Raw genomic sequence first — 16,388 nt, 5'->3', positions numbered from 1 at the left:
TCTACAGCACCATGAGTGGCTGCACGGTTAGACTCTTGCAGCACTTCAAAGGATGGACCAGATTTTAGCCCTTTGCAGTATCTTGGAGGGGAGGAAGATAAAGGAAGTAGAGGAGCGGGCTTGGTTGCTCTGCAGCGCACCCAAGGAGTGGGAACATAGAAGCAGAGAATTTCATGACAGATGAGGACTGTTGGGCTCATCTAGTGTGCTGATTTGCTTCTTGTTGTAATACTGTGGACTCTGCTTGTTCTCTGCCTTTCTCACCACAAAGTATCCTTCGTAGTTGTCCAGGATTGAACATACTACTCTTTAAGCGAAATCTCCTTATTGACTTTACAGCAGCAGCAGCAACAGCATCACCACCCTTCTACTGGATATACCTTTTCTATGCACTTTAGGATTCTTCTGGCTGCCTTAGTTGCCTATACACACACAGGCTAGGTAGTACAAAAAATCCTCAAGATCAGTGCAAACGTACGTCACACTGAAGAAGTTCTTAAAATTGAATTTCTTTTCAAAATAAACCCCTGGTTGCCATGTTTCACCCTCAGGCTGCTTCAAGGGTAGATTAATGCACTGATGTCTTCTCTTTGGATCTCCCATCCAAAGTTTGTCCATTAAAAACATGATATTGCATAATTTATTTATTTTTCCCTGAACGAGGAGGGAATAAAGAGGCAGAATGGTCTGACATCTCATCTTCATTGCTTCTTATCCTTCTCCTAATCCTCACCAGTCTTATTTTCTGTACTATCAGTACTCTCAACTTTATCTCTTGAATGGTACCTTCCTTTTGGAAAAGGTTCTGTCTGTTGTCTCTATAGCAGTGGTTCTCAACCAGTGTGCCACAAAGGGAAAACCAGCAATCTTGAGTGTCAGGTTCTTGAAATCCTTGTAACTGGACCCTATTTCTGCTTCCCCTCTACGCCTAATAATAACTGCTGTTAACAGCCAAAATAATTTATTGGGACCCTACACGGTCCGTGTTTCGGCCAAAAGGCCTTCTTCAGGGGTCTAAAACAAAAGTATAAATAAAATATGAAACAATTGTTCCATATGTAGTGCTATGTATAAAACTAAAAAGTGACAAATATAAATAACAACAGTTACATATGATAGCAGCAATTATGCAATAAATAGTAAACACATATGTATAACATCAATAATAGCAAAATACATAATGAAGGCAAAAGAACTTAAAACAACAATTTATCATAAACATAAAAATATGGACATTAATTAAAGTAAAATTAAAAGTGAAACTTGTATGTATCAGTTTAAGGGATATAAATGTATATTAAAATATATATTGTGAGCACTCCGGAGGGCGGGTGCGAGGGAAAGTGGATAGTGGTTCTTTCAGCCGGCATCATCCCCGGTCATTCAGCCCAGCTAGGAGAGCAGTGCGCCCTCTAGGGATCAAACTGCCAGGGAAAGCTGTAATGCAGGAGAAAAACTACACTCCCCAGAAGCCAGTGCAGGGTCAGCTGAACTCCCAGGACGGGGAGGAAGGAACTCCCCCAGCTGTTCCCCATCTCCAGGATCAGACCTCATCTCCCAGCTTGGGGAGGAGGAGGAGATGGAGTGGAATAAAGAAGCGGTAGAAGGAGAAGGTAAGGAGGAATGTATGGAGGTGGGTGGTTTGGCTCTAACCCGTGCAGACAGGGTGAGAGCTTTTGTGGCCTCAGCATTGCCCCGGTTGTGGAGTTGGGGGAAGCTGGGAGCAAAGCAGTGGGGAAGCAACTGGAAAGCACAACTTGCTACCATATTGTCTGTTCCCAAGAGGTAGTGCTGTGGAAGGTGGGAAGGGATTTAAGACAGGAAGGCATGTGCATTTGGAGCTTAAACTGTAGGAGGTGAGAGAGGAGGTGGTTCAGCTAAATCTCCAAAACTATCTGCTGTGAAGATAGTGCGGCTGGAGGTTTGGGGGAGGATTTAAAACAAAAGCCTGTAATTGAAACTGAATTGAAGTTTGCTGATGGTTGGAGGTGTTTAACTAAGGCTGACATCTGTAACAATAAAGAACTTGGATTGCTCTTACTGTCGGAGTGGGACTGAGTTTCTCAGCAGCTGGCAAGGTGGAGAGAGAGAGAGCAAAAGTGCGGTGGCTGGCTAGGAAAGCGGACGGAAGCCAGTGGAAGCTAAGCAGGGTCGACCCCGGCTCCCACCTGGAAGGGTGACCTGGTTACAATATACTAATACTTCAAGGCAAGATATGTTTATAAAAATGATCATAAAAATGAACATTAGAATTTTTAGAGGTAAGGTGCTTTAGTCCTGTCTCTCAGCTGTTTTCAAGTATAAAGATTGCCTGCATGCCATTCAAGCTTTGGCTCTGATGTTGTACATGTCACTGATTACTTTTAGACAGTTGCAACGTCACTCTGTTTACTTTTGAAATTCAGCGCTTTTACTGGGTTATATGGACTGTATATACCATTCATTGCTTTAAACAGTTCATTACGTCATTCCGTTCTTTTTAAATAGCAGCGTTTTCACTACAGCAGGCTTTCTCACAGACTCGGAAGCTAATGCAGCATTCGGACAGTTTTAGCGGTAAGGTTTTAATTTTTACATAGATGCATATCCGTTTTCTTTCTTAATCCCGATATCATCCATTCGACCTGCAGCCTTTTGCGCTACATTTTTCATATTTTTTTATATTTTTAATGGTTATCAAGCTGTCTAGACGGTTGGGTCGTTCCGTATAATCATACCATCACATTTTTCTTCCATTTCAGTTCATCATATTTCGTGTCACATACGTATTATATTATTTATACCATTACATTGATATAGAGCGCTTTTAGGAATAAAGTCGGGTAACTTTATTCCTCTCAGTAATCTCTATATATAAAAGGCACCACCAACGTTCTAAATGAAGCCTCCAGCCGGAAGTGTGAAGGGGGAGAGATTCCGGTTTCCCCATGAGTGTCTGCCCCGCCCTCGTTCTCTCTGTAACACAAACAGTGAAGGAAACACAGCAAAGCACGAAATCAAATCACTCTCTCTGTAACATTGAAGGACTCAGAGGGGGAGGGAGAAGAGGCAGAAGCCCTCACTATCTCTGTAACATAAACACAGCACAGCAGGAAATTTAACACTGAAGGACTCGACTCTGAGGGGGGAGGGGACAGAGAGGACAGACAGCACAGGGGAAGGGAGAGAGGGCAGAGGGCAGGGACACACACACTCCCACATGCACACAGAAGAAAACCTGCTAGCCCCCGTTTCATTTGCATCAGAAACAGGGCTTTTTTACTAGTATGGTATATTTGTGTTCGTAGCTCATATAACAGAGTTTTTTCATATATATATTTTCATATATTTATCGTTCAAGTTTTTACATTACACTATTCAGTTGCTCATTTTCATGATGTGATTTCACATATTTATTTTCTTTGACATTTATTTTCTTTGGTTTTTAATTTTTATAGCTTCTTACTCTGTTCTGTGCAGATTGGTTTATTCCATAGCCCTTTCGATTGGATTATCTGTATTTGCCAATTTGAAGGTATGAAACACTTTCAATTGTATCTCAGCAATGTTAACTCATTTTGGTATCACCATCTATCACTTATGTTTGCCCTTACCTATAAAATTCTAATGTTCATTTTATGATAATTTTTATAAACATATCTTGCCTTGAAGTATTAGTATGTATATTTTTAATATACATTTTTATCCCTTAAACTGATACATAAGAGTTTCACTTTTAATTTTTACTTTAATTAATGTCCATATTTTTGTTTATGATAAATTGTTGTGTTTAAGTTCTTTTGCCTTCATTATGTATTTTGCTATTATTGATGTTATACATATGTGTTACTATTTATTTGCATAATTTGCTTGCTATCATATGTAACTGTTGTTATTTATATTTGTCACTTTTTAGTTTTATACATAGCACTACATATGGAACAATTGTTTCATATTTTTATTTATACTTTTATTTATACTTTTGTTTTAGACCCCTGAAGAAGGCCTTTTGGCCGAAACATGGACAGTGTAGGGTCCCAATAAATTATTTTTGGCTGTTAACATCTGTGTCTTCAGTCTGGTCCTTCTGGATATTCTTCCGCTTGACTTGCTGTTTCCTGGGTTTCTGCGGGAGGATTTGGACTCTCTTTGTTGTCTTTTGTATACTCACTAAAGACACTAAAGCGGGATATCGAACGTCGCTGGCGAAATAGGTGCCGGCGATCTATTTTGGCGGCGGCGCAACAGCTGGCCGGAACCGTATTTTCAAAAAAGATGGCTCCTCCCACGGCCAAATGCCTTGGATTTCGCCGGGTTTGAGATCGCCAGTTTTGTTTTTCCGCCATAATGGAAAAAACTGCCGGCGATCTCAAATCCGGCAAAATCCAAGGCATTTGGCCGTGGGAGGAGCCAGCATTTGTAGTGCAATGGTCCCCCTCACATGCCAGGACACCAACCGGGCACCCTAGGGGGCACTTCAAACATCTTTTATAAACAACCAAATTAGCTTCCAGGTGCATAGCACCCTTCCCTTGTGTGCTGAGTCCCCCAAATCCCCCCCAAAACTCACTGCCCACAAGTGTGCACCATTACCCTAGCCCTAAGGGCTGAAGGGGGGCACCTACATATGGGTACAGTGGGTTTTGGGGGGTTTGGGAGGGCTCAACATTACCCACCACAAGTGGAACAGGTAGGGGGGGGATGGGCCTGGCTCTGCCTTTCTGCAGTCCACTGCAATCAACAACAACTGTTCCAGGGACCTGCATACTGCTGTCAGGGTGCTGGGTATGACATTTGAGGCTGGCATACAGGCTGGCAAAAAAGGTTTGTATTTTAATAATTTTAGTGTGGGAGGGGGTTGGCGACCACTGGGGGGGAGTAAGGGGAGGTCATCCCCCATTCCCTCCGGTGGTCATCCCCCATTCCCTCCGGTGGTCATCTGGTCAGTTGGGGCACCTTTTTGAGGCTTGGTCGTGAAAATAAAAGGACCAAGTAAACCCGGCGAAATACTGCTTATCGCCGGGTTTTATTTTTCCATTATCCGCGAAAGCCGGCCATCTGGTAGCCACGCCCAAGCCTGCCCATGTTCCCGCCTTTGAACTTTCGCCGGCGAGGCGAAGGGAAAGCGGCGAAGCTATCACAAATGTAGCTTTCGATTATACGCTTTTCGCCGCTTTTGTGAAATTGCCGGCCATATCCCGATTTGTGTCGGGAAATAGTCGGCGATTACTTTCGATTATAAGCTGGAAGGGCTCCTTTACAAAGCCACGGTACTGATTCCTGCTCGGCAAACGCAACAAAGCTCATAGGAATTGAATGGGCTTCATCGCATTTACCACACCGGAAATCAGTACCACGGCTTTGTAAAAGGAACCCTAAATCCTTTCTTGGGAGCACATGTTAGCACTCCTCAGCCTCCCACATATACTGAATTTACCATGAACCTCAGCGGTGCCGCTTACTAATGCATATTAATTTCTTAGTAAGACTTATGCACCCACCTCCTCATCGGTACGTGGTGAAATAATTTTAGATTTTTGAAAAGTTTTTTACGTTGTTTTTTTTTTGTTTTTTCATATGGTCAATATCACGTTATTCAATTATTTACTTAAATACTTTTTATTATGGTTTTTTAAAAACATCTTAAAGGTGTTATTCAGGCGGGAGTTTTGTCCAACATAGACTTTCGCTTTTCAGGTGTATCAAGGCATACTTCCTAAAAACATAACAAAGGTATAGATTAATGTTAAAAACTACACCAATGGCTCTTCCCACACAAAACTAAGATCACCATTAGAATACCTGCTTAGAATGACACCAGCATTTTTCAGTCCGCATTTCTTCCCGACTTCAAAATGGCGGCGGCATTCTATCACTACCTTACATCTTTCTCAAAAAATCACATAATGTAAGTGTGAACCAGTCACAGAGCCCTGGATCACAACAAGGTTATCCATTCAGTTTCTAAGATTAGACCACTAGGAGCAACTGGGTTCAACCTAATATATCTAGTTTTGTTCACGGTAATTTAATATTTTTTCCAAGTCACCACCCTCCCACCCTACCTGCAATTGATTTATCAATCGCTATCTAATTATGTACTAAATGCTGTTTCTACCCAATGTTGGACCAGAGGAGCTTGCAAAGATCTCGTATGGATCCAGGATTTGTGTTTGTTAATCACAGGGTGACTACTCTGACCTATGTATAAGAAATCACACTATCTGCAAACTCCAAGATGGAAACCAATAAAGCAGATCAGTATAAATTCAAACAAGGTTTATTAATAAAAACATATAGAATATACTGCCCGACACAGGCCATGTTTCGCCCATGTAAGCAGGTAGGTGCAGCTAAGGAGAGAACAATCTCCTCCAGCCACAGGCTCCTGGTACAGTCAAGAAATAAATGTCCACCACAACTTCAGTCTTAAGGACTTTATTCCATGCAGGTTTCTAGTAGACCTGATGCACAGTTCCAACAGTAGCATTCACTTTCAATCTTAAGCACATATAAGCCACCTGAAAGTGTGTGGCAAATAGTCCCCTTTAAGCAGTAGGTTATCAGCACATACCAGGATTCAATACAGGCTCATAGTCAGCTCCAGTCTGGGCTCTTTATCCAGTGCACAATAAGCAGTAGTTCAATTCCAAATAGAAGCAGTTCATTCAATTCATCACAGTTAAATCACAAAGCAGCAGTTTCTACCTTCTACTCTCTTTACCTTCAGGAGAATTCAATACTTTAGGGACTCCTCGTACCCAAGGGATTTCACCCTGCATCAGCTTCAGTCTACCCTCTTCTCTCCTGCTTCTCTCTTCCCTGGGACTCCTTCCCACCTGCCTAATCAATCCCTGGCTTCTTCTCTCACAACCAATCACTCTCCTTCCATTAGCTTCCCCCACACCCATACCAGCTGAGTTGAGCATTAGACTAATGATCAGTTCCTGCACACAGGGTTTCCTATCTCTCTCTCCCCCTAGTGGCAGCCAATCTACACATCCTGCCAGCTTACACCCATGTCTTCCCCTATTGCAGCTAGGAGTCCAGTCCGGGTTCTTCATCTCACCCCCTGGCTCCTTGCCGTCAATGCCTTCTGGGACTTGTATTTCAGACTGAAACGGCCTTAACCCAAGAAATAAACATATCACATACTTTATATATATATATATATATATATATATATATATATATACACACACACACACACACACACATACACAGTGCACTCCATTTAAGTGCACATCAGATAAGCGCATGCTCTGTTTAACTGCATGCCGTACTTCGGTCCCGTTTTTGGCGCCATCAATTTCTATGGGGACAAACCTCAGTTTTGTGCACCACTGATAAGTGCAAGATTTGCTTATATGCATGGTTAAGTCCGCTCCTCTGCAGGAAAGACTCGGCATCTGCTCTGATCTGCTTTATTGGTTTCCATCTTGGAGTTTGCAAATCGTGTGATTTCTTATACATAGGTCAGAGTAGACGCCCTGTGATTAACGAACACAAATCCTGGAAGCCGATTGGCGCGTGACAACCAACGAGATTTCAAATTTACCACCCCTTTGCCACAGGCAGAATAAGCGAAAGAACGTTAAGAGTGTACACTGGAGTTGTTGTCGCGGCGGAACTGTAAGACTTTAACACTGGCTAAACGAATAGAAGTTCTTTAAAAATTAGAAAACAAAGTCAAGCATCTATTGCTAAAGAATATGGTGTCAATCCCAGTCAAATTTCACGTGTCTTGAAGCAGAAAGACCAGCTTCTGGAAGACTGGCAAAACAATACAAATCCACACAGGAAATGTAAATTGGCGGGAAAAGCTGAGGAGGTAGAAGATGCTCTTCTTCGGTGGTTTTCTCGAGTCAGGAGCAGACAGTTTCCTGTCAGTGGTCCACTGCTTATGGAGAAAGCTAACCAGCTAGCTGAAAGTCTTGGACTAACTGAATTCAAAGCCACTGTTGGATGGTTGGAAAGATGGAAAGAGAGGAATAACATAAAATTCAAGTCGCCCAAGTGCTCGTCTGTTAGGCACGCCCTAGTCCTGCCTTCACTATGCCTCCAGTCACAAAAGAGGGGAATACAGCATACAAGAACAACCAAACAGACAAACAAAGCAAACACTGGGCCTTCAGGATTGAGAAAAATGTAGTTCTTTATTTATAATGGAGACCCGACACGGTCCGTGTTTCGGGTACAAATGCCTGCATCAGGGGTCAAGGGACTCCTATAGGTCAGCAAGATAATAAGTTGACAAAGATGTGGAATAAACAATCAGGTTATATTACCCGCTGTTTGAACAGCTCGTTTCTAGAACGCCTTCAGCTTTTGGCGGACACAGCTGAAGGCATTCTAGAAACGAGCTGTTCAACAGCGGGTAATATAACCTGATTGTTTATTCCACATCTTTGTCAACTTATTATCTTGCTGACCTATAGGAGTCCCTTGACCCCTGATGCAGGCGTTTGTACGCCGAGTCGGGTCTCCATTATAAATAAAGAACTACATTTTTCTCAATCCTGAAGGCCCAGTGTTTGCTTTGTTTGTCTGTTTGGCGGTTGACACAGCTGAAGGCGTTCTAGAAACGAGCTGTTCAAACAGCGGGTAATATAACCTGATTGTTTTTTCCACATCTTTGTCAACTTATTATCTTGCTGACCTATAGGAGTCCCTTGACCCCTGATGCAGGCGTTTGTACGCCGAAACACGGACTGTGTCGGGTCTCCATTATAAATAAAGAACTACATTTTTCTCATCCTGAAGGCCCAGTGTTTGCTTTGTTTGTCTGTTTCACTATACCTCCGACACGCCCCCGGGAACTTTGGTAGTCCCCGCAATGGGAAGCAGTTGGGGATGAAAGATGGGCGCCCTTCTCTTTCGAAAATAAGCCTGATAGTAACATAATAGATGACGGCAGATGAAGACCTGTATGGTCCATCCCAGTCTGCTTGGTAGTATATTTTGATGGTCTACCGAAGACTTCATATAAGGTATTTACATATTTTGAGATATGTTAATTTTTTTACGGTTTATATATAATGATTACTTTTTATTTTGTGTATATATGTAATTATTACCTGGACCTACATTTATTAATCTATAATATAAACAATTAAAATATTTGTAGTAAGTGTATTTTTCATGTTTATTTCAGAATGTGACTTTCCACCCCTATGCAGTCTGAGGGCGAAACATGGCCATGCTAGGTTTTATCTTTATAAATTCAACTATAGAATTTAAAGGGTCCTTTTAGTAAAATGTATTAAGAAATGGACATAACGTGTTTTAATGCTGGACTTTCCCATATGCTAAACCCATTTTTAATGCAACCAAAAAAGTCAGTTTCCCTTTTTTTCTTTTTGTGGGTCCCATGCTAATTTTTCCATTAGTGCGCGAGACTTGTAGAAATAACATCTAGCCTGAAAAGCATCTCCCAACCTAAGTGTGTTTAGCTTGTTTAGCTACCTGCTACAGCATACACTCGCCTTTAACATAAAACCATCCTGCAAACTCCTTTTCAATAGAGATGCACCCATATCTATGTACAAGAGAAAAGTGTTTTAGATCAGATTGAGGTAATTTATTTGATGGCCTTAGCTGAAAGATTGGTGACACTGATACAGATGACTGATGAGGAAGATTTAAAATATAGTGAGAAATTAAACACTCTTCTGCCCATGGTTCTGTAATCTGTATCTAAGGTGAAACAATTTGTTGCATAGGGTGGTGGTGTGAGGTCCAAGTTAGTGTGTCTCTTCAGCAGATTGAACCTGGGCTGGAGCCCCTGAGTGTGCTTTTATTTCTTGCCATTATTTACACATCTTCCCTCCAGGAGGATATTGGGAAACTGCTGCGTTTTGAGTCTTCGGCCCTGCCTGCGGGTCAGCAAACCAGCCTGATGGAGTACGCCAGTCGAATGAAGCCAGGAACCCGGAACATTTATTACCTGTGTGCACCAAATCGTCACCTGGCTGAGCATTCTCCCTACTATGAGGCCATGAAACAAAAAGATATGGAGGTAAAACACTAAGGGGTGAGGGGATGAGGATGAGCTCATGAGAAAAACGGGGGGGGGGGGGGTATATGAAATAGGAAGGTTGAGATTGTGAGAAGGGCAAGAGCTGGCAGAAACATTGGAGATGAGACACCATTGGGGGATGAGGTAGTTAAGGGAACAAGATCTTTCCGAGGAATGGGAAATAGTAGGGGTTTGAGATCTCTCAGATGATATGAGGATAAGATGTTGCAGAGGGATTGGGGATCAGAAAATGAGGGGCAAGAGGTCTCCGGCATCCTTTTTGAACAGTGTTGTGAGCCTGTTTGTGGTCCTGCATAGGCATCCCTCTCTGTTCCTTGTCTCCTCTTCTGTCTCAGTGGGAGTCTCTTTTCTGTAGGTACTGTTCTGCTATGCGCAGTTTGATGAGTTGACCCTGCTGCACTTGCGGGAATTTGACAAAAGAAGCTGATCTCTGTGGAAACGGACATCGTGGTGGATCACTATAAGGAGGAAAAGTTCCAGGACAGCCGGCCAGGTACCAATACAGCATCAGCAGCAGGCGCCCTCAGACTCATACATGTCTCTGCAGCCCAGAAGGAGAAAGCGGAGTCCATTTTAGAGTAAAATCTTTTTTTTATTGCATAATTCAGAGACTATCCTGTGGTGATATAAGAATGGACACATTGCTTTAAGTCTTTTTCACAGCTTAATATTCAGAAAGAACTTAATGTCCAGATAGAAACATGATAATAGATAAAGGCGAAATGGCCCATGCATGTAGAAGAGATTGGTCTAATTATGCCCCTCTCTTCCAGTACCTGTATAATCTTAGCTAAGGGTTCTATTGCCTGATGAGGTACTGGATTGCTTTTGTGGTGGAGAATCCTCACCTTCTAACAGGATTTCTGTGGACATTCTAGTTTGTCTTGAGCCCAAACAGGGATGTCTGTGACCTCTGTGGGAATTACACTCAGATCATACTGTTGGTCAGCTTTTGTGCATTGTGTGGCCAAATGCATGGGAATTGCTTTGTGCACCAAAACTGTAGACATTTTTGGAGATCCAATACATTGCCACAAGGTAAGATTAGCCATATCCACTACCAAATTTAACTGGTTGAGGACATCAATTCCAATTATTTCCTTTTCTGTGCTTACTAGTGGCTGCATTGGCTTCCAAAATTTCATTATCATGTTCCCTCTGCATCTGCACCAGGATACCCCATTTAACTGGGATAGCCACACAGTTGGTAACTGTGTCATTGACCCCTTGGATTTTATATTTGCACATTTTCCTGGTCTGCAGTAAGAGAAGCCCTACTTATAAAACTGATTCCAGCCCCTGTGTCAATCAACGCTAATTTATCCTGATCCCCTATCCTGCTGTTCACATTGGGGCGTCCACATATGTCCAAAATCAAGGGTGCCACAAACTTTAATTTATATTCTGAATCTGTCTCCTTTCCCCTCTCCTGAGGTGCTGGAAGTGCGTGCTCAGGTAAGTGAAAGGAGTCAGGCTGGGCACGAAATACTTCGGATTGTTTGATATTTGGACACTGGAGATCAGGACATCCCTATTCCTTTTTTCCTTGCTTATCCTGGGCAGCTATCAATTCACTTTTTATTCTGTCTAATTCTAGCTGCATGATATATTTATCTTGTTCCCATTTAATTTGTTGCTGTTTCAACTGGTCTGTCTGTGCTTTGAGTTCATGAAACGGGATGTAGCCTGAGGAATTTCTAAAATTACCTCTGCACTCTCCATGGGGCCTGTCCTGAGTTTCCTGACCTATTGCTGTGGGAGGGCCCTTCTGCTTGCCATTTCTTTGCTTCTGACACAGTAATTACCTGGGATGGCTGAGTTTTCCACACAGATGCAATCCTAAGCATTAACGTGTTGCTGTTTCAAAGTAATTAGTCCCCTACACAGACCTTGTATAAAAAGGTATTTCCGTTTATTAGTTTTCTTTTTGAACTCTTGGGAATGGTGTACCATTTGTTTTTGAATGTCATATCAGGAATCCTCTGGGAATTCCCCTTCAAATGGCCCTCCCTTTTTGTTACAATAAGTCTGTACCATAACTTTTAGTTCTTTAAGATCAAAAGCGTCCATGGTTGAGGCTGCTGAAAAATACTTTAATTGGTACCGGGGCCTGGCTAGTTTCTTAATAGATATACATATATGGAACTAGCTCTGTGTAGCTCTTGGATTTGGAAAGGCCCTCTTTATAAAGTAGAGGGGCTGGAGAGACAGTTTAGAATGAATATAGATTAAGCAAGGCAGGTGTTAAATTAGATATGCCAACTGTCGGTTCCTGTCAGGCAGAGCTGACTTTTCTCCAAGACAGAGACTGGCCGGATATAGAGAAATAGTTCAAAGTGACAGGAAATTAAGTGATTACCAAAGACAGATATGTAGTGTTTAAAAATGTGGGACTGTTTCACTTGGTACCCCTTCCAATAAAGTTGGAAGATCTATCAGTCTTTTCTGAGCAGCCCCAAACACAGCATTAAATTACTTCAACTTTCAATCTCCCCAACAACTTTCAATCCCCCCAACAAGGCTATAAGTACATATGCAAGCATGCAGAAGCAAAAAGAAATTTTCTTACTTACCCAGCTGGAGATCCTTATGTGAGACCGAGACAGAGCCCCCAAGATGTCAGCAATCATTGTCTAGGGTGGTCCCGGGGTCCAGTTCACAGAGGCAGTGGGTTCCCAAAGAATACGCAATCCACACAGATTTGGATATATAAAGTATGTTATATTTGCATATATGTATTGGCTCACAGCATTTAGTACAGGTAACTGGTATAGGGCTGTATCTGTGTGTGTTTAGGGAGAAAGAAAGGATAGGGTGTTTGTTCAGAGGAAGAGAGAAGCCTTGGGGTTGTGCTGCAAGAGGTATATATGTGTGCAGAGGGAAAGGAAGAGAAGAAGCTGCCAGCCACCAGAGCTCTGTGTTCTGGTGGCTAAAGATGGAGGTGTGCAGAGAAAGAAGAGAACAAAGGCAGCCCAGCAGAGTCCCGTGCCCTTCGGGTTCAGAGACCAAGAGAGAAGTGCCCCCCTGTGCTCTACTTTATACCTACTAAGAACAGAGTGCGGGAACAGAAGCAGAGAGAGATCAAAAACTTCTCTCCTTCCCAGTTATTTCCTTTACAGAACTCCAGATACTTTCTGAAGTCAGGAAAGGTGACAACTTTCACAGGTTGTCCTGTTTGAAGTTAGTAGTCATGGAGCCTCACTGTCTGGCTTTGGTTGCTCTGAAGCCCTGCTCCCAGGTGGAACAAAAGGTATGTTAATCAAGAGTAATTGAGAAACCAAAGGGCTATCAGGCCTCTGACCACCATTTGGTGCCATCCTCAGTGCTCCCTGAGGGAGGGGGTGGTACTCAGAGGTCAGAAGCTGGTTTAATATTGTCAAGCTGGTTTCATATTAATATAAGTATGTCCAGCAATAATTTTGACCTCCCGCAATCCTGACAGCCCATCCAGTCTGCCCATCCTCTGTAACTCCTAACTCTTCCTTTTCCTAAGGGATCCCACGTTCTTATCCCACACATTCTTAAATTCTGACACAGTCCTCAACTCCACGACCTCCACTGGGAGGCCATTACACGTTTCCACTACCCTTTCCGTAATACTTTCTTAGATTCCTCCTAAGCCTATTCCCTCATCGCATGCCCCCTTATGCCAGAGTTTTCCTTCAGTTGAAAAAGGGTCACTTCCTTTCTCCGAGGACAAGCAGGCTGCTTGTTCTCACGACTGGGTGACATCCACGGCAGCCCCCTCCAACCGGAAGAGTTTCAGAGCAAACTCAAAAATGTCTCGTGGGAGGTCCCGCGCGTGGGGCACGCCCACTGCACATGCGCGGCCGTCTTTTCGCCCATGCGCGACTGCTCCTGCTCAGTTCTTCGTTTTCCGCAGTTGGAGACAGACTGCATTGCGTCCCTCTCCTCTCAGCCCTCGGAAACCGGTTTTGGAGATTTTATCGCTTTTTCTTTGTTTCGTGGCGCCGTTCGCGCTTTCTTTTCTTCTTTAAAAGTTTTTTTTTTTTTTTTTTAACTCTGTTCCCCGTCGTTTTTAGTTTTGGGACTTTAGGTTCCTTTCGCCGCCGTCGCAGCCCTTTTTGTGGCCCTTTTCACCGCCACCATCGATGATTTTGACCTCGCCGCCGCGATTTTTCCGTCGATGACATCGAGGATTCCCAGCGGCTTCAAAAAGTGTGGTCGGTGCGGCCTGGCAATCTCACTTTCTGACACCCACGTTTGGTGCCTTCAGTGCCTCAGGCCTGAGCATAATCCCAAAGCGTGTAAATTGTGTCTTAGCTTAAAAAAGTGGACACAGGTGGCGAGACAAGCTCAGCGGGATTGTCTTTTTGGAGCTTGGTCTGGCTCTTCGGCGTTGACGTTGACAGCATCAGCACCGGAGGCGTCGACTTCGACAGCATCGGCACCGGAGGCGTCAACTTCGGCACCGGATATGGCATCGACCTCAGGAGAGCAGGTACCACAGGCCCGACGACTACCTCTCGCTGGGAGCAGTGAGCAGTCGAGTGTACCTCCATCTGCCTCGACAGTTCCCTTTTCGGACCCGACCCCAAGGAGGCGTGCGGATTCCACGTCCTCGTCGTACTGCGGAGCGCCGATGACATGCATCACAAGAAACAAGCTAAGAAACATCGTCATCGGCCGCCCCCTTCTCACGGTACCAGGAGCTCCGGGGCGTCGAGGGATTCGTCCCCCGAGAAGCGTCAATGCCGGGAAGACCGCTCCCCCTCCATCCAGGAGGTGTCGATGCGTCAGCATTCGGACAGTCCAGTACCGCCTCCTGGCCCCGTGCAGATTCTATCTCTGACTCCTGTACCGGCCCCTCAGCCTTTCCCAACAGAGACTCTGGACGAGCGCCTTTGGCGAATTCTTCCAGGTATCCTGGAAGGGCTACTGCGCCAGTCTCTCCTGGTGCCGGGTGTGCTTGCGCCCTTGGCACCGTCGATGGAAGCGCCGGTGGCTCTGGCCCTGTGGTGTGGTCGTCGACACCGGTACCGCGCGGCATCGGTGTCGGCCGCCACTCAGGTGGACTCTCCATCGACGTCGATAGAGGGAGCTTCGCCCCCGCCGGTGCGGGAGTCCACCTCTCGACATCATCAGCGAGGACTAGGATCCTCTGAATCGAGATGGGCCTGGTTCCGGACTGAAGTCAGGGAGCTCATGTCCGACACTGAGGAGGATGCCTCGTGGGGGGAGGAGGACCCTAGGTATTTCTCTTCCGAGGAGTCCTGTGGTCTTCCCTCTGACCCCACTCCTTCACCAGAAAGGAAGCTTTCACCACCGGAGAGCCTTTCCTTTGCCTCCTTTGTTAGGGATATGTCTGTGAGCATTCCCTTCCCCTGTGGATGAGCCGAGGACTGAGATGCTCGAGGTCCTCGACTATCCATCACCACCTAGAGAGTCTTCCACGGTACCGTTGCACAATGTCCTAAAGGAGACACTGCTTCGGAACTGGCTGATGCCCTTATCTAACCCCACCATCCCCAAGAAAGCCAAGTCCCAGTATAGGATCCACAGCGACCCGGAGTTGATGAGGACTTAGTTGCCACACGATTCTGCGGTGGTGGATTCTGCTCTCAAGAGATTCAAGAGTTCGAGGGGGATACCGCCTCGGCGCTTCCGGGGTGCGAGTCTCGCACTCCGGACTCTTTTGGGAGGAAGGCCTATCATTCCTCCATGCTCGTGACCAAGATCCAGTCTTACCAGCTCTACACGAGCATCCACATGCGGAACAATGTGCGGCAACTGGCGGACCTGGTTGACAAGCTTCCTCCGGAGCAGTCCAGGCCTTTTCAGGAGGTGGTCAGGCAGCTGAAGGCGTGTCTCAAATTCCTGTCCAGGGGTATTTATGACACTTGTGATGTTGCATCCAGATCCGCTACCCAAGGTATAGTGATGCGCAGACTCTCATGGCTGCACGCCTCTGACCTGGACAATCGGACCCAGCAGCGGCTGGCGGATGTTCCTTGCTGGGGGGATAATATCTTTGGTGAGAAAGTCGAGCAATTGGTCGAACAGCTTCACCAGCGGGAAACTGCCCTCGACAACCTCTCCCACCGGGCCTTCAGCATCTACCTTATCAGGTAGACGGTTTTTCAGGGGTAAGAAGACTGCTTCTTACGCTTACCCTAAGCGTAGGTACAATCCTCCTTCCCAACAGCCTGCCCAGGCTCAACCCCAGCGCACTCGTTATTTATTTTTATTTATTTTGTTACATTTGTGCCCCGCGCTTTCCCACTCATGGCAGGCTCAATGCGGCAGGCAATGGAGGGTTAAGTGACTTGCCCAGAGTCACAAGGAGCTGCCTGTGCCGGGAATCAAACTCAGTTCCTCAGCTCCCCAGGACCAAAGTCCACCACCCTAA

The 16,388-nt window shown here is 44.8% G+C and overlaps 1 protein-coding gene across 1 annotated transcript in view; it reads left to right on the top strand.

The window, feature by feature from the left end:
* Window positions 1-16,388, top strand: part of TRAP1 (TNF receptor associated protein 1) — a 186,329-nt gene that overhangs the window by 89,587 nt on the left and 80,354 nt on the right. Inside the window, exon 13 of the mRNA XM_030211743.1 lies at window positions 9,812-9,997. Within this exon, the coding sequence (XP_030067603.1) occupies window positions 9,812-9,997 (186 nt within the window). The remainder of the gene's footprint in view (window positions 1-9,811; window positions 9,998-16,388) is intronic.

The sequence above is a fragment of the Microcaecilia unicolor genome, chromosome 8 (genome assembly GCF_901765095.1).
Source record: "Microcaecilia unicolor chromosome 8, aMicUni1.1, whole genome shotgun sequence".
Lineage (NCBI taxonomy): Eukaryota > Metazoa > Chordata > Amphibia > Gymnophiona > Siphonopidae > Microcaecilia > Microcaecilia unicolor.
Note: the sequence above shows the minus strand (reverse complement) of the source record. Positions and strands in the feature narration are given on the sequence as shown.